The sequence below is a fragment of the Limulus polyphemus genome, unplaced genomic scaffold (assembly GCF_000517525.1).
Source record: "Limulus polyphemus unplaced genomic scaffold, Limulus_polyphemus-2.1.2 Scaffold444, whole genome shotgun sequence".
NCBI classification, from domain to species: domain Eukaryota; kingdom Metazoa; phylum Arthropoda; class Merostomata; order Xiphosura; family Limulidae; genus Limulus; species Limulus polyphemus.
In genome coordinates this window covers 564,932-592,789 of record NW_013666054.1, presented here as the reverse complement: position 1 = coordinate 592,789, position 27,858 = coordinate 564,932, and the positions used below count along the sequence as shown (strand labels likewise).

At 35.1% G+C, this 27,858-nt stretch overlaps 1 protein-coding gene across 3 annotated transcripts in view; it reads right to left on the bottom strand.

Annotated features, from left to right (window-relative positions):
• LOC106458319 (protein unc-93 homolog A-like) overlaps positions 1-27,587 on the bottom strand; it is a 36,396-nt gene extending 8,809 nt beyond the window's left edge. The window contains exons 1-3 of one of the 3 annotated variants that reach the window (XM_022384504.1): positions 27,451-27,587; positions 19,445-19,750; positions 15,967-17,827 (exon numbers count right to left, since the gene is read on the bottom strand). In XM_022384504.1, coding sequence (XP_022240212.1) covers positions 15,967-17,109 — 1,143 coding nt within the window. In that variant the 5' untranslated portion in view covers positions 17,110-17,827; positions 19,445-19,750; positions 27,451-27,587. The remainder of the gene's footprint in view (positions 1-15,966; positions 17,828-19,444; positions 19,751-27,450) is intronic. The other 2 variants (XM_022384503.1, XM_013917822.2) reach the window with 2 other exon arrangements.
• Positions 27,588-27,858: the final 271 nt, after the last annotated feature.

The following is a 27,858-nucleotide window of genomic DNA, read 5'->3' as shown; positions in this document are numbered from 1 at the left end:
AAGACGATTAAGATGTTCCGTAATGTAACACACCTAATCTAAAGGACGAGTAAGATGTTCCGTAATGTAATACACCTAATCTAAAAGACGATTAAGATGTTCCGTAATGTAACACACCTAATCTAAAGGACGAGTAAGATGTTCCGTAATATAACACACCTAATCTAAAGGACGAGTAAGATGTTCCGTAATATAACACACCTAATCTAAAGGACGAGTAAGATGTTCCGTAATGTAACACACCTAATCTAAAAGACGAGTAAGATGTTCCGTATAACACACCTAATCTAAAGGACGAGTTATATGTTCCGTAATGTAACACACCTAATCTAAAGGACGAGTAAGATGTTCCGTAATGTAACACACCTAATCTAAAAGACGAGTAAGATGTTCCGTAATGTAACGCACCTAATCTAAAGGACGAGTAAGATGTTACGTAATGTAACACGCCTAATCTAAAGGACGAGTAAGATGTTCCGTAACTGCGTGATGAGATACTTGACAATTTTATTTTGATAGGGCAAATGGAAAACTTTTAGGGGCTTCTGACGCATTTATTTCCCTTTCACTGATTTTTGTCTTCGAGCAAGACAGAAACAATATAGCAAATTAACAGTAAGGATTATATATAATGAGCGTTTTTAAACCGAATGTCTGACTCTCTGTTGTTGAAGCGCTTAGTGTTTTATTTCATAAGTTGATGTTTTTTTTTCACACTAAGAGATTCACTACGTTAACAAAGCCGTTGCTTTCAACCGTTTATTTTAATAAGACGCCGTTAGTCTCTTATGTGTGTTTCTAATTCTAAATTGTTGAATAAAAAGTTTCACTGGAAGTTGAATTTTCTGAAATAAAAACATATTGCTTTGATCAGGGGCTAACTGCTGTCAGTTATATTCCTGGATTATTGACTCTTAGGTTTCAACGAAAACTTCAATATCTAAGGGATGGGCGTGGCCGTCTGATTAGCGTGTCAGCCTGCGAAGCTCTGGATCTAGAGTTCGAGACGTGTTGCTCCTTACTTTCAACTATAGACAATCAACTCCGTTGTTCGACTCAAGGAATCTATCAAATCCTTTGTGGCGGCGGGTGCTGCTATCTGTCTTTCTCTTCTTTTTTCAGTAGTTCAAAATTAGGGATGGTTATACATGAATACTAGGAGTCTCTGGTCTGGTCATTTTGCCCACGTGTTATTCAGATTAAAAATTTCATTTTTGTTTTTGTTTTGATCAAATCCTTTCTATGTGTATATCTTGTTGTTGATTATTCATTTTCCAACGGACATTCTAGCTTGTTGAATCCTTATTTTAGTTACGAGTAAACTTCTTCTAAGAATGTATATATATATATATATATTTCTTGGTGAATGATTATTTTGTTTTACCGAGAGTCCATCCTCGTGATTTCCTTGTTGTTTCACTTCATGGAATTTTCTATGTGATTTTATAAACTAGTTTGCAGTTGATCAAGACCATTATTGTGTTTTTTTCTTATAGCAAAGCCACATCGGGCTATCTGCTGTGTCCACCGAGGGGAATCGAACCCCTGATTTTAGCGTTCTAAATCCGTAAACTTACCGCTGTACCAGCGGGGGACCCATTACTGTGTTTGTTTGTAATTAAGCACAAAGCTACACGATGGGCTATCTATGCTCTGCCCACCACGGGTATCGAAACCCGGATTCTAACGTTTTAAGTCCGCAGACATGCCGCTGTGCCACTTATTGTGAAACAGAATTTGTTGATTTATAATAAAATATCCCTCATTAAGTATAATTGATCTTTAAAAAATCTCGAATATATATTCAATTGATTCTAAGAAATGTTGAAATATATATACTTTGATTAGTGTTCGACTATATATATTTAAGGCTAAAATTTTTTTATACTACAAACAACACTTGAATAAATCTTGAATTAGTAAAAATTCAAATCTGTGTCACATTGACAATGCTAAAGTAAAACGTAAGTCTCCTATAGATATTACAATTACAAATGCAAAAACCAGGCATTGTATTCACAACGTTAATTCACCTATTACGTCCTGTAGAAATAGTTTCTTACGTATTTTTAGTCGCGAGGCAAGTATTCGAATGTCAAAAAATGACTCATTAACGGTATCAGTACCGACGCAAAGAACAACAACAACAACGCAGTATTAAAAGTTGACGCATTATAAATCCATAACGTTCATCCATGCTGTGACACAAAGCTTTTTTTTTGCTCTCGTATTTGCTCACTCCTTATAAGAATTGATTTTTCATTCATTGTTGTTATCACTTCCGAAAATTATTTGAATATGATTGGGGGGAGGGATAACGGAAACTTTGCTCAGTTAAGGGGGTGCCATTATTTAAACGTTGGAGAACACTGGCTTAAGGAAGTGTTTCCTACTTTGAATGCACAAATTTTTCAATGTAACCTTCATCTCTAAATAACTACAATCGTCAGTATGATACTTATCGTTATTAGAGATGTAATAAATAATAATATATTGTTTAAAGATGATGCTGCCTATTTTGTTTTTGCTTTTTGTATGTTTGTTTGTAATTAAGCCCAAAGCTACACAATATATGTGATCTGCCCACCACGGGTATCGAAACCCGGTTTCGAGCGTTTTTAAGTCCGCAGACATAACGCTGTGCCATTGGGGAGGCCTTTGTTTTTGTTGTTTAGCACAAATCTACACAATGGGTTACCCACCACGGTATTATTGAAACCAGAATTTTGGCCTTAGCAGCCCTCAGGCTCACCGATGAACCACCGGGGGAGGTTTTTTTTTGTGATATCAACTGTTTTTTATGATAAAAGATCTGTATTAGGCTTTTTTATGTTTCAAATTGTTAAACCTTTTATTCTATGATGCAAAAATGCGCAACAAGCGAAAGGTAACCAGTGAACACAACCCCCAGTGGCTTAGCGTTAAGCATGAAGTCTTAAAACGCTCAAATTGGGTTTCGATACCCCTGTTTGGCACAGCACGAATTACCTATTGTGATGCTTTGTGCTTTACAACAAACCAACTAACGAGTGAACAACCCCTCCCCCAGTGGCTCAGCGGTAAGTATTGAAGCCTTATAACGTTAAAGATGAGTTTCGATACTCGTTGTGGGCACAGCACAGATAAACTATTGTGAAGCTCTGCGCTTGACAACAAACCAAACAACCAGTCAGTGAACAAATCCACATTAATATTATAAACTATTATTATAGACTATCAGCCAAAGAAACTGCTCAGCAGATCTAACCGCATAGTGGCACATTAGAAATTACATTATCCATAAGACTGCAGTTATCATATCAATAACGTTCTGCTGCATTACTTACTGAGTGTGGCTAGGTATGGTCTAGTGATTAGCGTCCCAGGTTTCAGAACCAGTGGTCCCTGGTTTGCGTCCCGTTACTTCTTTAAAAAAATCACGTTCCACAGATTCTGTCGCATGACATAAGAGTAGATTGACCTGTTGGCGGCTGGTGCTGTTGATTAACTGCCTTCCTTCTAGTCTATTATTAGTTCGAAATTACGGACGAACACCGCGCAGACAACCATTGGGTAGTTTTGCGCGAGTATTCGAAGCACGTAAACAAAGCTTACTGAGTGGCTTGTAAGGCTCGTATTGAATTCATGTTAGCGAGACATTATTTTGTCATGGCAAAGTAACATAGAGGTGTCGAATGTTTTGTGAAGTAAGGACTTAAACGAAGAAGTGCGTGTTAGAATCATATAATGGTGATGGTGAACTAAGAACATACCCGGCCCGGTGGTTAGGGTGCTCGACTAGCAATCTGTGGGTCGCGGGTTTGAATCCCCGTCACACCAACTATGCTCGCCCTTGCAGCCGTGGGGGTATTATATTGTGACGGTCAATCCCACTATTCGTTGGTAAAAGAGTAGCCCAAGAGTTGGCGGATAGGTGGTGATGACTAGCTGCCTTCCCTCTAGTCTTACACTGCTAAATTAGCGACGGCTAGCGCAGATAGCCCTCGTGTAGCTTTCCACGAAATCCATAACAAACAAACAAACATGAACATGTGTCACGTGTTATTTGGTTTTTATTCAAAACTTCATCCTGGACCTGCGGGTTCAAATCCCCATCCCATCAAACATGCTCGATCTTTCAGCCGTGGGGGCGTTACAAAGAGTAGCCCAAGAGTTGGCGGTGGGTGGTGAAGACTAGCTGCCTTATCTCTAGTCTTACACTGCTAAATTAGGGACGGCTAGCGCAGATAGCCCTCGTGTAGCTTTGCGCGAAATCCATAACAAACAAACATACCCTTAAAGAGAAAAGAAATTTCTTGCTGAACATGATGCCATTAGTACAAAATGCCGCTAACAGTACTATTATTTTAAATGCCGCGCATCTATTCAGATGCCAATTAAAGTAAAGCTAGTCCCCTCCTCTACTTTTCACTCGTTATGCCACCTCGTGCAAACCTGATTATACAAGCCCAGAGCATTTAGGACTGAACATCAAGTCAACGGGCAACAGTCACGCCAAATGTGTTGTGAGCTCAAGACGTACTCGGCTGAGCTGTTGTATCATTTGAAGTACAAAATATTGTATTTATTATGCACGGTATTGTCATTTATTCTAAACCTGTTGCTACAAAATCCATCTGAAGAGAAAAACGTTTGTATCTGGCTCGTGCCAGGTGATATACGCAAAATAAAAAATTGTCACAGAGCGAATATGAGCGATCTTTTGACAAACACACGTACATACTTTGATAGACTACAGTTATGGGTTTGAAAATTTGAAAATATTTGTTCTGTGAAGAGAGCAGTAGGTTTGGCTTGATCTGCTTTGGTAAGCAATTAAGTTTCTCTTTACTATGGACTCACTTGTATCATCCGATAATACACCTTACAGGAGGCCGTTTTTGAAAGATTGGAATAATAGTACTTCCATATTACTTTAAGATGTTTTATACGTGTGTGTGCACAGAAAAGTGCCAAGTGTGAAATTCAGAGGCAAAGTTAGAGTATGCACAAGAAGTAAACATACACATGTCAAACCAGTGAGGTTTGTATTCACTAGTGGGTATATTGTGGCGGTCCTAGGTTCATATCTTGCTGATATACAAAACAATGATGCAGTAATTACATATTACATATTTCTAACTGATCATTCGCATCTGCATACAATCGTATGACGTAAATGTTCTGGAGAGATAATTCAGGGATGTTCCTGATATTCTTCACAAAATGGGTGTGGGTATCCAGATTCTATTGCTTTTTACAAAAAGAGTGCAACCAGCATCCTACAGAGGAATTCGATCTTATAAATTAAATGTGTTGGGTGTTGGAAACAACAAATTATTACAGGAAACAGTGGATTGTGTGGGAATTGGCAATGCTAGTTGTAAGAGTTATTGGTTTTCTCTAGTACAGAAGTTGAATTTGTGAGTGCACTATGCATGCTCAACCTGATAAATGACTCAATAGACTGTCGAGTTCGAAGGTTTATAGTAAAAAAAGTTGACGTGAAATATTTTTTAAGAAGGCGATGCAGCTTTGAAGTAATGTCTGAAATCACTGTCAGTGGATGTATACTGGATGAAGCAAGCGGTATAATACAGGCAGACAAACAGTGTGATGTGTGAGTCAGTAGTGAAAAGAATGGTATTCTTCGTTCTAGGATTTAAGCCCACTATGTTTCAAGTATGGTGTATTTTCGTTGGATTCATCATGGAAGTCAGAGTGACTTACATATAGAAGCGTGGAATTCTTTTCGTTGCGCTGGTGAGAGAAATAAGGTGCAGGACACACGTAGAGTCAGTAGCGTGGTTTGTGGTACTCAAAAAACACAACCTCACAAGACCAGCTTATACAAGTGAAGGTATTCAAGATGTTACGACTATAATCGATAATACTTGCGATGAATCGGAAAATGACTGAAGTTTATAAGCTACGTGAAACGTAACATTTCTTGGGGTAAGTCAGGGACATAATTAAAAACGGTTTCCTGATCATTTTTGTGATCTTCAAACATTTGTAAGATAAAGTGGACATTAGGTATGCACAAGTGATTTTGAATACGCAAATAAGCAAATCACATAAGAATCACAACTGATATAAAGTAGTTTGTGGAACGAAATGTATCAGAACTATATTTTTACATTGATTGCCGCTACGTAGGTAGTATAATGCTGTTTAAAATTGATTGTATGTAACAGCCCTTCCTAACACAAAACATTCGTACATTCTGATCATAAAGATGTGTTCAGATCGAGGATTTAAAATTTCTAAAACGGCGATATTTTCTGCACTTATTAATTAATGGCATTGGAAAACGAAGGAATATGGATCAACCTGGGGAACGAGGACCGTCCAGAAAGAGATCTGTAACAAGTCATACCCCAGCTATATTAAGCAAAGTTCAGTTTCGTAATAAGTGAGAATCTACAAACATAAAGATCAGTGGGAAAAAAACGTTTACGTGTTCCAAACAACAGTATACAACATAATTAAGAAGGATCACCGTCTGGAAACGAGGCCAACAGGGTATGGGTTAGCCAAGATAAGGCTTCCAATCATACCTTTCATTTAACTATCGCATAACTCAAGCAGCCAGAGAATGTACTCATACTATGCCATACGAAGATTTACTAATCAAATTGCCAGACACAGTGCTCATGGACTTCTATGCGAAACTAACAGTTTAAATGGGCACTGAGAAACGTCACCCTTGTACATTTGATGCATTATGGAAAGCAAGCAGGGATGAGCGGGGTGCTTTGAACATGACAGCCTATAGACATTGTCTTTTGTAATGGAAACTACGCTGAAGGGCTGTTACCAAGATGCATTGCCGTCATATAGAACACTAACTGGCGTTATGACATGGACTGTAACGACGTGATGAGTGTCATAAATCGTTTTAATATAATATACTCACCAACTTTATACATTTAGTTTATGTATGAACATTTGTTCAGTCTGTATCTTTTTTTTTTCTGCGAAAGAAAGGAAAAGTTAATCCCCAATGAATGATAACCTTCCGTCCCATTGTTTGCCTTACAACTTCATCGAACACATTCGATCATTAACCGCCCTTTGGTTTATTGGATGAAACCACGGGGAACGAATTTGGTTCGATTAGAGATTTTATCGTTCGTGAAGTTATTGGTTAAGAATGTTATAACTAATTCCAATTGTACTGATTCAACTATGACGAATGATTCTTTATAATTCTAATCATCACGCCACCTTATTATTATTAATGATTTCCAATTTTATACAGATAATTTTTTCAGAAACAAAAAGTCAAACTCAAGCGTTATGACACAGCTTGATATCAATGTCTTTGTCTTTTTTTTCGAAACTGATGGCTAAAAATTGGGTTTTTATACCAGCAGTGGAAAGAGAACATACAGCTCATTGTGCCACTTTGTGCTTAATAACAAACAAACAAAACTGGCATTGAAATGAATTTAAAATGGACTGAAAATAGGAACAAATGAATTGCACTTTGGAATAAAATAAAATAATTTTCAATTCACAAACGGGCATCCCTTCAAGATAAAAATCTGCATAAAATTCCCCAAAATTTCCAAATATGTTTTGTAAGACTAAAATATCTGAGTTATTGACTCAACACATTCTTTTCATGGGGAAAGCTGATGTATCCCCAAAATAATACCGCCAAATATTTTAGCTCTGGTGCAAATCAGAATATTTATGCAATAATTGATATTTAATTTGAGGGTTTAAAGCTAGACTTGTAGTTGTGTTGTTACTTTTTTATTATTTTTTGTAGTAAAATTAGCTTCAACCCACGTAACAACAGCAACATACTTCTGTCAATGGTTTTAAAGTAATAATGCTGTATCCAAGAATTTGAAAAAATAGCCATTCAGCAAACAGAATCAGCAAAATGGACCGATTTCAAGTCAAATTGATTTATACCTTAAGAAACTGTTGGTCACGTAGACGACACATATATCCGTCAGTATTAATGACGTCAGACAAATAAACCGATTTCAAGTCAAATGGATTCATACCTTAAGAAACTGTTGGTCACGTAGACGACACATATATCTGTCAGTATTCATGACGTCAGACAAATAAACCGATTTCAAGTCAAATGGATTCATACCTTAAGAAACTGTTGGTCACGTAGACGACACATATATCTGTCAGTATATATAATATTAGAAAAGCGAACTGATTTCAAATCAAATGAATTAATATCCTGAGAAACTGTTGAGCACGTCTGTCAGTATACATTATATTTTTGTGATGAAGACATATTAATTTATACATAAACTTTCAGACTAACAATCCTGATAATGTATTCTCTCTACATATAATTTTTAATGTCTCAACCATAAATACGTATCATATCATCCCTGTATTGCTTCCATATCAGGATGGTAATATGGTAATCCTGGGTTACATACATCTTGACTTATACGTCTTGTCTTCCAGTGCCATCCTCTCTTGTTTCTAGTTTCTGAGCTATAATTACCTGACAACTTTTTTCTCGTGTTACTTTACTTTTTTCAGTTATTGTTCATACCAAATCCGGGTACCAAACACATCGAATATCGAGCCCGCTTAGTACTTGTGAGGGTGACCATCTGCTAATGATGGCAGCGTTACTCTTGTGCCCCCCTCCTCTCCAATAACTCAACGGTAATTTGGCATACTTACGGCGCTAAAAATTGGGTTTCGATATCCTTGGTGAGCAGAGCACAAATAGCCCAATGTGTAGTTGTGCGCTTAACAAAAAAAACAAAAACAAACGTTCCTTTGTTTTGCATTTCTTTGTGTAATGCCCCCAGTGGCACAGCGGTATGTCTGCAGTCTTAGACCGCTAGAAACTAAGTTTCGATACCCGTGTTGGGCAGGGCACAGATAGCCCTTTGCGTAGCAGTCTTCTTACGTTACACCCCATGTCTTCCTGTGTTAAGTCTCCATGTTTATTGTCTTCCTGTATAAAACAGACATATAAGTTTTCCTCTGTTATTTATGCAAATACATCGTTTTCTCTGAATTAAATACCCAGCCGTCACGTTATTTATTTTACTTAATCAATTGTTTCAACTTCTGTTATTTAACAAAACTATTTCGTCGTGATTTGTTTCTTCGTCTTCAACTGTTTTGTTTTTTAACATTGTTAATTCCCCACGTATTATTTATTCGTCCTGTCTCGTTCTCCTCTGTTATTTATCCAAGAGTATTGTTTGTCAGTCTTATTTATATATGTGGCTTGTCTTCCTACATTCCTTACATGCATCGTCTCACTACGTTATCTCTCAATTTGTACGCATGTTAAACCAAGCGGAAAAGTAAGTATTTAGTTTCTGTAATAATTACTTTTAAATACTATACCCTCAGCGCCTACAACATTGAGTGTGAGTGTTACAAGACAGGCAGTTTTCATTTTTTTAAAACTGTTTTTATGAAGAAATGAACATAAACGCTACGAGCATTAAAGTTCGTTAACAAGAGATGGATAACTTGCTTTGTCCATCAAAAGTCTCCAGAAGATTAAGTAGGAGTAGATAGCCTGGTAATGTACAGCGTGGTTTTATAATCAGTACATGTATTTGGTGAAATGTATGCGGGCGAAATGTTTTTCGTAAGTGCATAAGGGATCACGATTAATGTATTACACTATTTTTAGAAGTGGAACTAAACTCGCCATTAGTATCATTTCAACGTTTTCACCTTCGTTTTCTATTATTATGTGGCCTGGCATGATCTAGTGGTTAGGGCGCTCGACTGGCAATCTGAAGGTTGCGGGTTCGAATCCCAAACACCGAACATGCTCGCTCTTTCAGTTTGGAGGATGTTATAATGTGACGGTGAATCCCACTATTCGTTGGGGAATCGAAAATGTAGATTTAGAATATTACATATACCACCAAGAATGTAGCTTTAGAATAATACATATACCAACAAGAATGTAGCTTTAGAATACTACATATACCAACAGAAATGTAGCTTTAGAATATTACATATACCACCAAGAATGTAGCTTTAGAATAATACATATACCAACAAGAATGTAGCTTTAGAATACTACATATACCAACAAAAATGTAGCTTTAGAATATTACATATACCAACAAGAATGTAGCTTTAGAATAATACATATACCAACAAAAATGTAGCTTTAGAATACTATATATACCAACAAGAATGTGGCTTTAGAATACTACATATACCACCAAGAATGTAGCTTTAGAATATTACATATACCACCAAGAATGTAGCTTTAGAATACTACATATACCAACAAGAATGTAGCTTTAGAATACTACATATACCAACAAAAATGTAGCTTTAGAATACTATATATACCACCAAGAATGTGGCTTTAGAATACTACATATACCAACAAGAATGTAGCTTTAGAATACTACATATACCAACAAGAATGTAGCTTTAGAATACTATATATACCAACAAGAATGTGGCTTTAGAATACCACATATACCAACAAGAATGTAGCTTTAGAATACTACATATACCAACAAGAATGTAGCTTTAGAATACTACATATACCAACAAGAATGTAGCTTTGGAATACTACATATACTAACAAGAATGTGGCTTTAGAATAAAGTATTATAGGGGAAGAATATGCCTTTACAATGAAACCTACGGAAACAGAACGTATAGGTCTACATCAAAATATCGCCAGAAGGTGGCTTCGGCATAGACTGATATTTTGATACACAACAGACCAGCGAGAAAGGCTATTTACAGTAGAAATTAAGTCATTCAAGATGGAAGGGGGGGGATATAGAATAACCAGAGAAAGCATGTTTTCAATTTTTCATATAAAACACACACACACACACAAATATAGACAGTGAAGAAGCTAGACCTCTTTGGGATCGTTGAGCAATATTACATGGGGACCATAAACTACTGTGGGGACACCCAAAACACTAGAGTGATGGGTTTGTCTTGGCTTCATGATAAAACGTGCGGAAAATAAATGAAACTGTGTTGGTATGTGAAAGAAAAATGATGTCTTTTTTTCCTTATTCTTTCTAGTGTATTTATAATATCGATTTTTCGATTCCAATGCGTAAACTATTTGTTACTAACTTTTCTGTCGTAAATAATTAAGGGGTATATATTATTCTCCTTCAGGTTTAGTCCTAACGCCTACAAGAAACTAGAAAAACATTAATTATCTTGTTTGAAACAACACACTGACGTTTTACTTTTTGAAGTAAACGACTATAATTAACAGTCTTGGTTCACTTGTTCCACTTTTCCAGCAAACGTTATGGATTAGTTGTTTTTTTATGAACAAAAGTTTGTTATATTACATAGCAAGCTAAATGACAATTTGATCTTTATTGTTCTTTCACGTTCTAAGTCGATTCAATAGATTCACACTTATTCACGGACTCAGCGGTAAGTTTGAACGCTTATAATGCTATAAGCCGGGTTTCTATACCCGTGATGAACACAGTTCACATAGCCCATTGTTTAGCTTTGTGTTTAACAAAAAACTAATAAACAACAACAGATTTTAACTATTCCTTGAAGTCGTATTCCATTCTAGCTCTTTCTGTATAATTATGTTTCTCCAGCTCAATGTTTTACATTTTGAAACTTATGTTCTTTCATGGGCGCAACTACTTACGTTAGTAACTGGATCAAATCCACCGGCACCATTCGATAAAGTGAACAAAGGACTAATTATATCATGTTCTCAATATGGTGGAACCCGAAAAGTGTGAAAGCGATTTCAGCCTGTCTCATCGACTGGGAGAAAGGGTAATGGGATGGAGCATGCTAAGAATAAGTCTAGAATGGTGTGTTAAAGTGAACAAAAAATAAAATAAAAAAGAAGCTAACTGAATCAGGAAAGTATTTGGCGAAGTCATGCTCGGGAAGTTTAAGGAAAGAGTGGCATGTATACAGGAATGAGATTCCTTTGAGAATTACCAGAGTTAGACTCGTGATAATGAGAACTATGCCGATGTCACATTTTACTACCATCCTTGCGTTAACATGGCCACGTGATCTTTCTTATCGGATTCAACGCACGTGAAGAGATAAAAGGATAAGATATAATGAATCCCCGTCTAGTTAACTAAACAATGGTGGGCTGTAAGTTAAAATGTATTAGTAAAATATAAATAAAACAATTGTACGTATTAGTTACATATAACGAACGTGACTCATCACAATGAAAATACAGTAGTTACATATAACGAATGTGACTCATCACAATGAAAATACAGTAATTACATATAACGAACGTGACTCATCACAATGAAAATACAGTAATTACATATAACGAACGTGACTCATCACAATGAAAATACAGTAATTACATATAACGAACGTGACTCATCACAATGAAAATACAGTAATTACATATAACGAACGTGACTCATCACAATGAAAATACAGTTATTATTTTAATTTGTTATTTCTATTTATTTGTACTCGGAGCACAATATATATATTGATGTCTTTGGATTGGAACATTATTGTTAAAACTACAGATCATGATGAAAACGTAAAGCTGCTTTTGTACTCAGAGCACAATATATATATTGATGTCTTTGGATTGGAACATTATTGTTAAAACTACAGGTCATGATGAAAACGTAAAGCTGCTTTTGAATATATGGTGTCCTAGAGAATTCTTCACAAGATATATTTACTGTACTTTTTTAAGATTAAGAACAAACACTAAAACTGAACTTAAAACAACAGGTTCATTATTAAATTAATACCTTTCCTTTATAGTAACGTCAAGAAAAGATCTATATATATATTTATCTTACAGTTCCGAAGGCTACTTATTCTGAGAGTATAAAGGCATGTTCTTGGATTATAAAGGAATTCTAAAGGAATGTTGTTGAGATATAAAATAATTGCAAGGGAATGTTGTTATAAGATTCAGTGCTGGCTGCTACTAAATCTTTGGCACGTTTCGTGTTCAAATGCATATTTTATATTTTCAGCCTGAGCCTTTTTACCGATACGTGATTTGAGGGGCCAGGTCAGAACACCTGAGGTTCAGACATTTAGAATTACTGACCAGAAGGAAGCTAGCCAGTCAATAGAACGGGTTGCCTACACGGCCACTTTTAAGCAAATAACGGAATTAATTATAACTTTTTTAAACGTTTAAAACTGCGGAGTGTGTCCAGTAACTTTACGTCTCGAACCTCGGGCCATTCGATCCGAGCCCATGAAGTCAACCACTCGATGACGCCAGGCCCATATCTAAAGAGAAAAAAAAAGGATTTTGTGTGTCACATGTTATTTGGTTTTTATTCAAAACTTCGTCCTGGACCTGCGGGTTCGAATCCCCATCCCATCAAACATGCTCGCTCTTTCAGCCGTGGGGGCGTTACAAATGTGACGGTCAATCCTACTATTCGTTGGTAAAAGAGTAGCCCAAAAGTTGGCGGTGGGTGGTGAAGACTAGCTGCCTTCCTTCTAGTCTTTCACTGCTAAATTAGGAACAGCTAGCGCAGATAGCTCTCGTGTAGCTTTGCGCGATATTCGAAACAAACAAGCAAATTATGTCCTGTCAGTAATATAAGAAAGACGAGACGGATACTAGAATATTTATATCCTTCGGAACTTGTTAAGTGAAGTCTGATGAAAAGTGAAGTTTAAGAAGGTTTTATTAAAATTCATCACGAAATTTGTTGTCGTTACGTCCTCGGGTAATGTTCAAAACCATTAAAGGACCAGCTTTATAAACATTGGCTACATGTACTATTTTGAATAATTCTGAGCTTATTATATAACGAAAGATAGAAATTAATTTGGTTTTAATTAAATCTATGGCAAGGTTTGCGCCGAGAAATGTTAGAAACCATTAGAAACTAGGCTGTACATTTGTAATAACAGGTTTCTGAACTTTGTTAAGACTTTCAATAAAAAAATGGAAATTGAATAACCTTTGAAGAATTCTATCTTGATTATAATGTTAAATTTACGCGTAACCCATATTAATGAGCTTTAGTTCAAAAATAATGTTAACTATTTGTTGAGATAGACTTTGCTAAAGGGGCGAGCATGTTTGGTGGGACGGGAGATTCAAACCCACGACCCTCAAATTGCGAGTCAAGCGCCCTAACGTACTGGCCGTACCGAACCACGTTCGTAAGTAAAATGACTTTCGATTCTATTTTTCACTTGTTAGTCAAATTGAAAGTGTTGCTTTAATGTATTTTATTAGTAATTGTTTTTGTTTTTTAATGGATGTAGAAAAGTGGATTTTTTTTACGACAAACTCGTCAGTTCGCTTTCGACGCACATGAAAGCGATTGTTCATTGTTTGATTTATACCGTACATGGAGGATATAACAGTGACTTCAAGTACAATTTCGAAACTAGTTAATCCAATACTTATACTTGAAGATTAAAAAAATGAAGATAATTTAAGGTAGAAAGATGTTGTTTTATTGTGCTGTCTTTTTTCGATGTTGACAATTTCTACAACTGGTACACTTTTCTTTAAAAATAAGTATTCAATTATTGACTTTAGTTCTCCATTAATGAGATCATTTTACAGTTTTATTGTAAAAAGATTAGTTTTGAAATGGGCACATTTTATACTAATGATTTAAACATATTATCTTGTATCAACTTTAGATAGCTAATTATCTCCCGCGTAACCTCGGCATGGTTAAGGCACTCAACTCGCAATCTGCGGGTCGCGGGTTCGAATCCCCGTTACACCGAAACATACCCACCCGATATCCGAACTAGGACGCTAGTCCTACTCCCGGATACTCACCTCCAAAGGAATTTGGAGGTGTGAGAAACACCATACGAAAGTACTACCCCCCGCGTTTGTGTGTTTGTGTACATAAGAACTCCAAATGTTTTCATCTAAGTTTGATTAAATTTGGTACAATGGCTGAGTTTCTTTCAAGGGCCAATTGACTAAAGTTCGACAAACGTCAAGGCCATACATAGGTGCCAATGGAGATTTTGGAAGAAGATCAAAACTCGAGAACAAACTGCGATAGAAAAAAGTATCTTGACACCTAAACCTATACTTTTGAGGATGAAAAATTTTTTGGTGTATGTTTCAGTTTTTATTGCAAAACTAAAAACGTTGCGGCAGGGGATTGGATTCTTTTGGTGCCTTTGCAGTTAGTTCAGTTCTTTTGAAAAAAAAGTTCAGATTAATTGGAAGAGGAGTGATTGACAAAAGATTAAGATAACGCTGGAGAAAATCTTGAAGAGTTAAATCAGAATATTTAAATTACCTAGGAAAATAAATGTCGGTTTTTGATCTTTATAGAATTTTCGGTTACACAGGCCTGTGAATTTAAACTTCATCAAAGTTGTTTTGGTTTTAATAACGAATTTTCTATAATTTAGCTAGGCAAATTTCGAAAAAATAATATTCATTTTTTTCTATCACGTAAGGATTTTTTACAAATCGGGAAGAAGAAAAAAACTCTTACTTAGATCAAATTATTATTTCGTTTACCACGATGAACATTTTTTATTATTATGTTTGTTATGTTTGGGGGTTCTAGAACGATCGATAAGATTCTCAAGTTGCGATTGGTCTAGAGAAATTTATAGCTTGTAGTTGTCAACATTTTAAGCAAAACAAAATGTGACCCGATTTCATTGAAAATGATTCACTTGCGTAAAAGTACATATGACATTTTGTGAAAAATCTGTACGTGATGGAGAAAAAAAGAAATTATTTTCGGATTCAACGTACAGGAATTACTGTAGAACGTGTGAAAACAATAAAACCATAGCAGACCTGTGTTATCATTCAGTCATACTGACGTTAATATATTCCAAATGGAAAGGCGTCAGTATCCTGTCAATGCTTGAAATGTGGTTTTCTAGTAATTAGTTGAGTTACATATAAATATCATGGGCTCAAACCTAACTAAGCACACATATAAATATCCTACAGTACTAAAGTTCCTTAACTCTTTATAACTGATAAAAATGTGAATGACGTGTATACAAATTAACTTGACATACCTGTGTAAATGTGGTAGACATGAATCCCTGCTCCATTCCTATGAACAAGACGAAAGGCAGAAGAAGCCGTTGCTGAGGATCCACAAATGTGAGTCCTAGGTTTTTCAGTGTACGAAAACATAATGATCTTTCTAGAGGATCCTGGTAAACGTACAGGTCAAATTTATCTAGCAAGGTCGTTACTATGGCAACACCAGTGAGAGCTAAGCCAAGATATACGCTGACGAGCATGAGACTAACATTTGATGGGAGAAGAAAGATGAATTTTGGTACATCTCGCAAGATGCCAAAATCCTGACATTCGTTGGTGGCACATAAGGAACGACTAGCCACCTCTCTAGACAGAGTAACCGTCAACGAAGGATCGTGTTTTTCTGAATCTGGATCATATCTGACTTCTGGTTGAGAGTCCAGTTGTTGCTGAGTTGGATAAACATAGACATCGCCTCCATAGCGTAACAACAGAGCCGTCAATAGATTCCCACTAATTCGACTGATGTTAAGGAAGAGATAGAACATTCGCAGGAATCGCTGTTGCACTCTTTCTTGAGGTACATCTGTGAGACAGGTCATTTTTGACACCAGCTGCATCAAAATAGACGTATATGCACTGAACATGGGGCCTAAGGAAAGACCTAAGGGAACTGCGCTGGGAATCAGAGTATACAATCGAGGATAGAAAAATGTGGAGATTAAGAGAGAGATCATGACGAATGAGAGGGCAATTGTCCAATTAGGGGTCAGTTTCTGAACAAACATAGGGCCGTACACACTAGACAGGATCATTAGACCATAAACACAACAAAAAGCTTTTAGTCCAAGGCCAGTTTGTTGAAATATGGAGCTCTGGATATTCTGCAGTGCAAAGAAAGAGCTGAAGACAAATACTGATGATATTCCTAAGATAACGATATTTTTTATCAACTGTTTCTCAGATACGACCTGGTCTTGTCGAATTCCATTATGGTTATCATCAACAGCCGCGTGAATTTCAGCTCTTTTTGGCTTCACTCGAGCCGAAACGTGGGATTTTGGCCCGTCAAACCGCACTTCAATACTCAGTTGGTCCGTTGTGGATTTTGAACGTGCGCTGAGAAAGCGAGCTTGTTCATAAAACTTGTGCCTTCCTGATGACGTAGACATTGCTGTATATCTCGATATCTGGAAGTTAATATTTCTGAAGTAATATTATTTATTAGGATTTGTATACTTGCCAGTTCTTCACAGAACCAAAACAATGGTTTTATTAAAATTGTTGCATCTGGTTGTTTTGATAGAACGCCGTAATTGGCTTAAAAATACATCAAATTTGTCTGTGTTTACAATGCGTTTGCAAACCAATAAATTGCACAAAATATACGATTGTTTCATGAAACGAAAAGTCAAGTATCTGAAACCATTTCAAGAAACAATTGAGATTGTTTTTCATAATTCTCTTATAACAACTTGAGCACTAGTGTGATATAAAGGTCTGTTGTAAAGTTATACTTAAAATATTACAGAGAACTGGAACAGTTGTATCTATACCAGTTGTTTTTAGTAAGTAAAATTAACATTCGATGACCCATGTATCAAGCTGTAAACACTTGAAATACTATTATTTAATGATGGCAATAATTATCTTTTGTTTTTCCTTTTTAACTTCGATAAATGGTATCTTCATTGAATGACATAAAATTTAGTGACTGTTCCCGAAAACAGTCACCGCAGACCAATGTCTATGGGTTCTTTTTCAATTGATAATCATAATATAGTCTCCTCTCATCCACATATAATTTTAATGTAGGGATTTCAACTCTTAATAGGCACGCTTCATGTAGTTTCCACCGTTTTAATCCTGGGTAGATGTCGTAATAACTGCCTGTTTTTGAAAAAAACAAAACAAAATTATTTCACAAACGAACAACGTACTTATTACGCCATTCTTTATGTATTTTAGACTTTTAAATCAGGAAAGAAGAAACAAAGTTTTCTGAATATATTAAAAAAATATATTTCTTTATTTCAATGAACCAAAATGTATCTCCAAAAGAAACTGAGTACGCTGGGAGAGTCAATGTAGAAAGCTAAAATTATATAATAGAAAGATGAGTTATGTAACACTGAGGATGTGAAGATAGAGATTTTGAAAGTATAGAGTGTAAACTAAAAACTTAAATTCAAGAAATAATGAATGGAGAATAATAAAAGAGTAATTAATAAGAGAAATGTCTTCCAATGGATCAGCGATAGGTTTATGGATTTACAACCCTGGAATCCGAGGCTCGATTCTCCGCAGTGGAGAGAGCGCAGATAGCTTTGTGTAGCTTTTCCAGCAATAACAACAACAATAAAAGAAATAATTAAAATAAAAAACGAGTAAGAATCATCCAAAGGAAACATAAGCAAGGAAATCTAAATAAGGTGTGAAAAAGTAGTTAGTTAGTTTGTGTTTTAGCGCAAAGCTACACAGTGGGATATCTGCGCTGAAACTAGTTAGTAAGCAACGCATGACGTTGCAGAAAAACACGAAAAAAAAAAGCTCGAGAGATTATTTTAAATAAAGTAGTTCATTTTTCACAAATTTCACAGATTTTCTGAATCAGTGTTAAGTTGAGCAAATGATTTTGCTTGACGAGTATATGTATATATACAGCGCGCACGGTGCGTGCTCTTTCATGGCTGTTCTAGACGTGCCATATTCCTCCACAGCGATAATTCAGTTTCTAACTTGAAACTTACGTGACCATGTTATGGCTGTTAGACATCCAGTCTACCTAGGAGAGAAAATATCCTGATGTTTCGGTTTACAGGAAAGGGGAAAAAAATACTTTTTTGATATCGAACGAACACCTCATAGCCTCATATATATATATACGGTTTCTACCAAAATAGGCTACCAATTCTTCCTCTGCTATACGCTAACAAAAATACGTTATTGTTAATTATCTTATATACTTTGCGCACTGTGGTGCCTGTCTCCCGTTTGAAAAGCTGCGCACGCTGGCAAAGCTCAACATTCACTTTTGAAATGACGGGAGAACAGGTATGAATAATGTTGATGCCAAGTTTTATTTTGCAAACAGGATATTGTACACTATACTGTTAGGAATTAATCACACTATCATTCACATTTCAAAATATGACGCAACTTAAACAATAAAAATGTAGATTTACCGTATGTTATTGTTGAACGGCTCTTAGCATAACTGAAATACTCAGCAATTACTTTTCGCGGTGAGCGGTATAAGTAGCTTAGAGCTTTTGCTCTGAGTGAAACCAAGAATTCAACACAATAAACCTTTTTATAGTCCGTGAAATAATTTAAACTGATAGATTAACTTAAACTTTTCCCGTCACTGGAGGCGGGTACTTTTGCTTGTGTAATTATAAGCTGAGGCACCCGTCCTACGCATAAGGACTAAATGTAGGACTTGAACTAATAAATTAAATCAAGAATTGGTATTTATATGTATAACTTATTTCACACATAACTTACTTTACAACCACTTTATTTCACACCTACTTTCTTCCACATCACAGTACAGAAACGGTGGTATAATTACTTTAGTTAACTACTTTTACTAATCTCTCTGTACTGCCTCAATGTTTATTGATACTCGGAGTGCTTCTTGGTAGACCACATTAGAAGTTCTTCCTCCTTCCTGGGACAAAATAAGGAGATTTCATGGTGATCCTACTCTTGAACATCCAATACAGAATTGACTATGTGAAAATCCAGGTGTTTTCAGATGTAGCCTTGCCTCTTTAAGGGTCTACTCTTGTGCTTTGGTTGCCATTTTATCTGGCAAAAAAAATGAATATTTGACATTTTTAATGAGAGAAATCAATTTAAGTTTAACAATCTCAAGAAAAATTTCAAAATAAAAATTGCCCCAATCCTGTAGAGTCATTAGCTAAACTAATATATTTTGCTGTAGACGTTGCCCAGGGTGGATAAAGCCGGATAATAACCACTCTATAACATGCCCCGTAGTTCAATGTGTCATAATACTTAGTTTGGTTGAGATTGGTACAAAGAAGACGGAATAATTCGCTGACAAATACAAAATTTTATTTTTACTTTTATAAGTATATATGTGTTACATGCGTAGGTTTTTGAGTATGATAACACACGCTTATAAGCAGCATTTGAAACCTTTATTTTTTATCACTATAAGTTTCTTAGGACATAGAAGGTTGAGTATATTATATAAAACAATTTCCAATATTTAAACCACCAAGTCACGTGACAACTAGAAGTCGCGATGGAACGTCATGTATCAAAACTAAATTTTGACATTGGTTGGGGTATTGTACCGATGATAGAAAAAACTGCTTACTTTTGGGAAGAGTATGTAACAGCCATTCCCGACGCAAAATTTTCACACAATCAGACGCTGTTAAACTCGAGGATTTAGAATTTACAAAACGGGGATATTCCTCGCAATTAATGGTTTAAAAAACAAAGGAATATGGATCAACTTGAGGCACCAGGACCACACACAAACTACAACAAGTCGTACCCCAGCTGTTGTAAGCAAAGTGCTGAATCTTAAAACAGGTGAGAATCCACAAACTCAGAGGTAATTGGCCAAAGCTGTCCCCTTGACCCAGGCAACAGTACACAATATAATCAAGAATGATCGCCGTCTGAAAAAGTGACACAAGTCATGTGTACAAATACTCGTTAAACTATTCCATATTTCTCAAACAGCTGGAGAATGAAATTGGTATTCATGCTATTCCATACGAAGACAAGTCAAGTCGCACGGCCTATATATTTCAGTGCAACCAGTCTGTTGAAATGGTATATTAGGCAACCGTCGTACTCGTACACTAAATAGACTAGGATGTGTGCTTCAGACATGACAGACTTATCACGGAGTAATTTGCAAAGAAAATTACGCCGAAGCACTACTGTCAAGATGCACGGTCGTCAGATAGAGTATGAACAGACACGGCGACATGCTAGTAAGGCTTCAAAACCGTCTTCATATAACGTATGCAACCTTCTTATAACCTTGAATTTAAATAAGTTGTCAGTCAGTTTAGTTACTCTCGGTAAAAACAATGAAAAAATGATCCGAATAGGCTAAAAATACACGCGACACTGTTTTTTGTTTAAATACTAAAGTTGATTTAGAAGATAACCAATGAAAAAGGAAAAGTGTCACTGTTATTCAACCCAGAGTTGTCTATTTAGATTATTAGTTAATTATTGGTTAATGTATACCATTAAAAGACGCGATATATTTATCGTTGTTTTTTTCACGTAAGGCTACACATCGTCTGTGTAAGCTAGTCGTCCCTAATTTTGAAATTATTGACTAAAGAGAAATTGTTGTTGTTTTATTAGTGCAAAGTTACATATAGGGCTACGGGCACTTTGTTCACCATTGCGAATTAAACCTTTGATTTTAGCATTGTAAGTTCATAAACTTACCGTTGATCCGTCGGATTTATTATTCTATATTTATGTTAATGTCGATGTTTGTTTAAATTTAATTTATATGTAGAAATGTACATAAATTATACAGTTAAATATGTATTGCGAGACTCCCGCCTATTCTCTAAAGTTGTAGAAGATTCTCGAGTGTAAAAATCAATAATATACATGTGTACATAGATTTGTATTATTACGTAATTTGAACTTTCGAGAAACTCTCCATACGCCTATAAATATAACAAACGCAACGCGCCAGAAAAGAGTATCTATTATTGGTTTGCTATAGTTGGTTGCTATAAGCTTCGGAAGCTATAACTGTGATTGTTATAACGCTTATCAATCGGAAAACTTAAGATATTTGACCAGGAACATTTATACATTTCGAACATTACAAACCATTAACTTCAATATATTCACATTGGACATTAAGTACTTTTACGAAAAGATTACCTAACGGCACTGACAGGAAAAATATCGGCGTGTGATCAGCGAGAACTACAGGGCTACTAGCTCGCTGTTAAGTGAATTGTACCTACATTAACTCGAAATTAACTCGCTCATCGTGAACCCTGGATAAGACATCAAGGATGTTCCAGAATAGAAAGAAGACTTGATATTGATTGTAAGTTTGTAAAACTTTTGTACATATAAATCATTGTTTGCAATAACTATTTGTAATAACTGTTATTATAAATTGTATTATTGTTTGTGTATTAAAATATATCTGTATTAAAAATATTTAGAAAACTGTGTGTATGAATCTTGTTGGCAAATATCATAAATTGGAAATACATTGGCAAATATTTAACTACTAAATTATCATTTAGCTCGGTTTCAAACCATTCAAAATTGTAATACGCAACATATAGTAGAGATCTAGTCCAGTGGTGTTTTTTGAGTTTGAATTGTCTCAAAACAATCATTCTGCTAGGGTTTCAAATACATAAAACTATGTATTTATGGTTACTCTTCCGTTTTTCTTGTTATCATTGTTTATTATGAAAGTTTGGCTTAGATTATGCTCTCATGGTAAAAATGAGTGTTGAGATAAAAAATTGAACTCAACGATTAAAAAAAAAACTGACCCAAAACTTGTCATGAGAGGATCAAGAAAATAAATTTATTATAAAATTTTGGCTTAGATTATGCTCTCATAGTAAAAAATGAGTGTTGAGATACAAAGTTGAACTCAAAAAATTAAAAAAAAACACTGAGCCAAAACCTGTCATGGGAGGATCAAGAAAAAAAAAACAGAAACGAGTGTTTCAAACAAAATCTGACAGACTAAAATTTTTAAAGTATGTTTGTAGTCCTCTTAACACCTTATACGTCGTGTATGTAAAAAACACATTGAGTTTTGATCAGTATATGTAAAAAAAGCAAGGGAATGATATTGGCAGACGTATGTATTTTAGAATAAAAATTTAAGTCCAGCTGACAGTAAAGCGACTGTACCATTTTATGTAGAAACTAATCACAGCAGCTGTTGCAATGCAACCGTTAAATTGCCAACCTTATCTATCTACAAGCCATTAAGTCCCTCCCTCACTAGTGACGTAAGAACAACTAACCATAAACATTGATGTGTCGAAAACAATTTGCAGAAAATATGAACATTATCTTGTAAGAAGCTAAGTATTTGTTTTCGATCTAGAAAAAACACATACCTTAAAACTCATTAATTGAATTAAGGCACGAGAGTATATGCAATAAAAAAACACCTTTTATTTGTCGAATAAGCTCGATTAAAGCAAAACAAAAAACTTGTGATTAATATGAAAAGTAACTAAAAGTACTTAAGTAATTAAAGTCTTATAGCGTTAGGCAAGGTTTGCGTCATGCTGTTTTAGAGGCTCTCTTTAAATGATACTATGTCCTTTATTAAAGCCAGTAAGTATTATTGTAGGGGAAACAATATAACTGTATTCATATTGTTGAAAATCTGCTACCACACCCTACCTTGCACAATTTTGTCTATTTAAGAAAAATGCTTTATTCTCACACGTATTATGAGAATGTATTACTTTCGAGAATTCTGAGAGCAGTTGAATCTAACCTGATTATTATGGATAATACCATATTTCATATTACTCTATTACTTTCTGTTCCTGTTTTATTCCTACAATACACATTCCGGGACTTTTAGGGCCATTCAATGAAATAATTTATCTTAAAACCACTAAGAATATTATACTATTAACGTTAGTGTTGAGTTGTTTTAAGACGACAGTTAATTTGTTAAGTGTTTATTATCTATATATGTATATAAACGCAAATATGTGTGTGTACCTGTTCCTTATACGTTTCCACATTTCTTGATCAATCAGCATCAAACTTGACACGATGATAGAGGATGACATGAGGGGTGGTTGATATAATTCTTGAAAGCATTATACCTTTCTTTTCAGTATTGACACCTTTATGTATTTGTATTGCACTTTTAATGTATATTACTTTAAGAAGAAAAATGGAAGCACAATTTCCTATCCTTTGTTTTTATTTCACCCGTCCAACGGACGAATACTCTAACTAGTATAAAATATAAGCAACCAATCTTTTTTATTAGATCAGAGAGATGTGAAATTATTAAGAAATTCGTTTCTTAAAAAAACGAATATGTATTGTGTTAATGTAAATTAAACCAAAATCAAATATGCAAATTTAAACAGTCATATTTTTAATTCGAAATTAGTTTAATCATTTTTCATTAGTTTCTTGATATATTCTCCTAGTATAAGAAGTGTGGAAAGGAAATGTTAAATCAATTAGAATATAGATCTTAAACAGACTTCTGTGGTTAATAAATGATGTTCCAGGTCTCATGTTGCCCTTGAAGTTATTTCCTCTATCGTTGTTCGTCCTTAGTCTGATGCACTATTGTCAGACACTGCTATTTGCATTATAACAAGTTTCTTCGAATGATGGCGAGGACTGTGTTAGAGCATACATCTTGAAAAAAATATCCACAGACCCTCCACTTTACGTGGACGTCAACTTTCAAAGCCACGTTTAAGCAGATCAAAAGCCCCAAAGCCCAGTAGAGCTGCATCGAAGGACTTGATATATATATGTTGTTCAATGAAATTCTTGTGATTCGAGTTATCAAAAAGGAGAATAGATTTGGAGGTGTTCATTCGTGGCTGGGAGCTTCATATCCTCGTTTATTATCTTATTAATGATACGAGAAGATAGGCCTAACTTCATTGCAAATAGCTTTCGAGCCGAAGCTTTCTTAATCATAGGCTTCACTTGCGGATGGGAGCGTTGCTCCGGATTGGGTGGGGTGTTGATTTTGGAAACCGTTGCTGTTCTTAAACGTTCCTCTGTGCTTGTATTTTTCGCTTCCGTGGGAGGGGGTGGGGTGGGGGACACTTAAGGTTCCCTTATTCTAAATGCCGTGGCCTTTGGCTACACGTCTTTTAATAATATCGGTAGAATAATACTTCTACACAAAAGGACTTTTTATAGTTCTCTAATAAGAAATAACCCTTTGGCGGTGTTTCACTGTCAAAGGTATAGTCGCCCGTGACTCGCTTATATGGTGTCACGTCATTGTATTAACATAAACAATTCGTTCAAAACAGAAGGTTCAGTGCGATTAATCTTCTATATAATTTTTTTTCTTTGATACTTGGTCTTCGAAATATACCGATAATGTTGCCCATTGAAGTGTTAATTGGCATGTCGTTTTTGTGAATCTTTAACTTGCGACTTTACATATATATATTCCTTTTTCCATAAATCTGCTATAAAATTACATTTCAATGAAACTTAAAAAGTTCTCTTGTCAGAAATGTTTTTAAAACTTTCGAAATATCAGGGTTTTAAAAAGAAAAATATAACATTATTCTAGACTTGTGTAATATTTGTTGGAAAAGCCCCCAGTGGCACAGCGGTATGTCTGCGGACTTACAACGCTAGAAACCAGATTTCGATACCCATGGTGGGCAGAGCACAGATAGCCCTTGTGTAGCTTTGTGCATAATTACAAGCAAACCAAACAAACCGATTGTTGGAAAAAAAATTATGAATATTATCAAGCTGATAAGTTAAAATATTGTAAATAGTGTAATACATAAGCAACTACAATCACTTATATTGTCTCCCGGTGGATTAGCGGTAAGTTTATGAACATACAACGCTACAATCCGGGGGTTCGATTTCCCAAGGTGGGCAGAGCGTATACCGATAGGCCAATGTATAGCTTTACGCTCAAACCAACAACTTACAGAGCCATAGGAAGCGGTAAGACCTTGGCCTGACCATTTTTTCATGGTATATATAGCTACAACTTATGTATTAAAACTTGATTATTTTAATTCATTACATTATGTTGCGTGTATGCAGTATTTATAGTTAAAATGGTTCATAGCATTAAATTTTTAAACATTTTCTGGGGAATAGGCCCCCTCACACAACCCTAAAAATGGCATGTTTTGCAAACATCGTGTGTCACATTGTTTAACATAATGTACAAAATTCATAACTACACTTTGCTATGCAACTTTTCCTGAAAACTTGAGATATTATATCTTCGACTCAGACTTTTGACCGATATTCTATTTTGCAAGGTAAAAGTGTAATCTAAAGCCTAACTGTAAGATATAAAAAAACACTAATTCCAAGTCATTTATTGAATAATTGTGAAAGAAGAAGAATCTGTAGGTAATATCTGTAACTCTTCAAAACGTTGTAATGGTTTGTGTTCTTTTTAATTTTTATGCTACTTTTTTAAAAATGGTTTGAAATTTTTAGTGGCTATCAGTTTTACGTGTTATATTTTCCATATACTAGAAGTGTATGTTATTTCATCGGATTTTGTACACTATTTTAAATTTAACTATTAAAAAATCTCACGACTATTTAATTTTCCAGTTCTTAATTTATATTTATATTAAGTTATACACATGCTTTTAGTAGCTTATACATTTGTTTGAAATGAAAACGGCTGCTGTCTGTTGATTTTTATATGAAATGTATTTTACACCGTTTCATATTGAAAGGGGCCCGGCATTTGAAAATATGGTTGTTTTTGGTACTTCAACCGAAAGAACAAAATACAATGTCTTATTGAGTTGCGTGTCGATTTAAAATTTAAAAAATAATTGTTTTAATCACCACTTTCATGAATACACGAAACTTCTAATCTTGTTAACCAATATTAGCATTATTCGAAAGAGAAAGAAAAATCATGAAACATTTCTAAGTTTGGAATTAAGCAGAAAAATACTGGAATGGACCAAAATAGCTCAAATAATCTCATTTTCTCTTGTTCAGAAATGCCTACAGCCAACCAACATTATACGTGTAAATGTAATACTTTTAACTCTTTAACACGAGGTTGATATGATTTAACGTAAGATATATTATAGAAAAATTAAAACTTTAAGCTGAAAAAAAACAAAAAAACACGTGAATTTCTTTCATTGGTTACACAAAGATATTTCAAAGTTCCCCCTCTTTAACAAAATATACACAACTCTTTGATTGAAGGAATAAATGCTGTAAGATTTTTTTTTTAAAGTTTGGTTTGCCATTGCCTGTAAAAATGTTTTCCTTGCATGACTCCTAATGATAGGTAGTTTACAGTAATTGTTTTCACATACAGACGTTACTTTGTTGAACAAATGGTAAGTCATGTTTTATTCTGGAAACCATGACCAATTATTCAGATCAGTATTTTTTAATATATAATTCATAAGAAGAAACGGAAAAATTAGATCTGATGTTAATACGAATATATTAACTTACACAAATATTCCTCGGCGAAGACGTATTTTTATAAGTCTCTTCCACTTGTACTTAAAAATAAGAAACACTCTGTGAGTTGAATTATTACAAGCACGTCTTAATGTGTTAAAATTGTACGCTATTTTATGAATATTGAGCCACTATCAACCTAACTGGAAGAGCGTCTTAACTACTATTTAAATTCACAATGTTTATTTATTTATTTTTGCCCCGGCAGTTGGATTAAGTCATGTAAAGTTGTAAACTTTCACTGTACATGTACACGACAGCTGTGTGTAGAACTACAATAAACAGAAGTTACTTACCTTGTAATCATGGAAAAGGAGAAACTGTTTCAATGATTCATACAGTAACGACAGCACATGGAAAGAAAAGCTGCTCGATTGACTGTGCTTACGCAGTTCGTGTGTCGTGCACCGTCTAATGCCACACCCGTACAGGGCGCGTGGTGAGAGGCAACTGTACATGTTATATGTAGCAAGGAAGACCTACGTTGGGGGCGCCACAACAGGCGGTTGTCATAGCAACAGCTACATCGTGACTTAGTGACGATGACAACTCGGCTTAAATCGTGAAATAACGTTTGTCTAATATTAGTGATGACAAGTCACACAGAGATGGATCAGAATGTACATGTCTTTATCACTTTGATCGATAAAGTATTCCCCCCCCTAGAAAGAAGCATATAGTGCGAATCCATATATATATATATA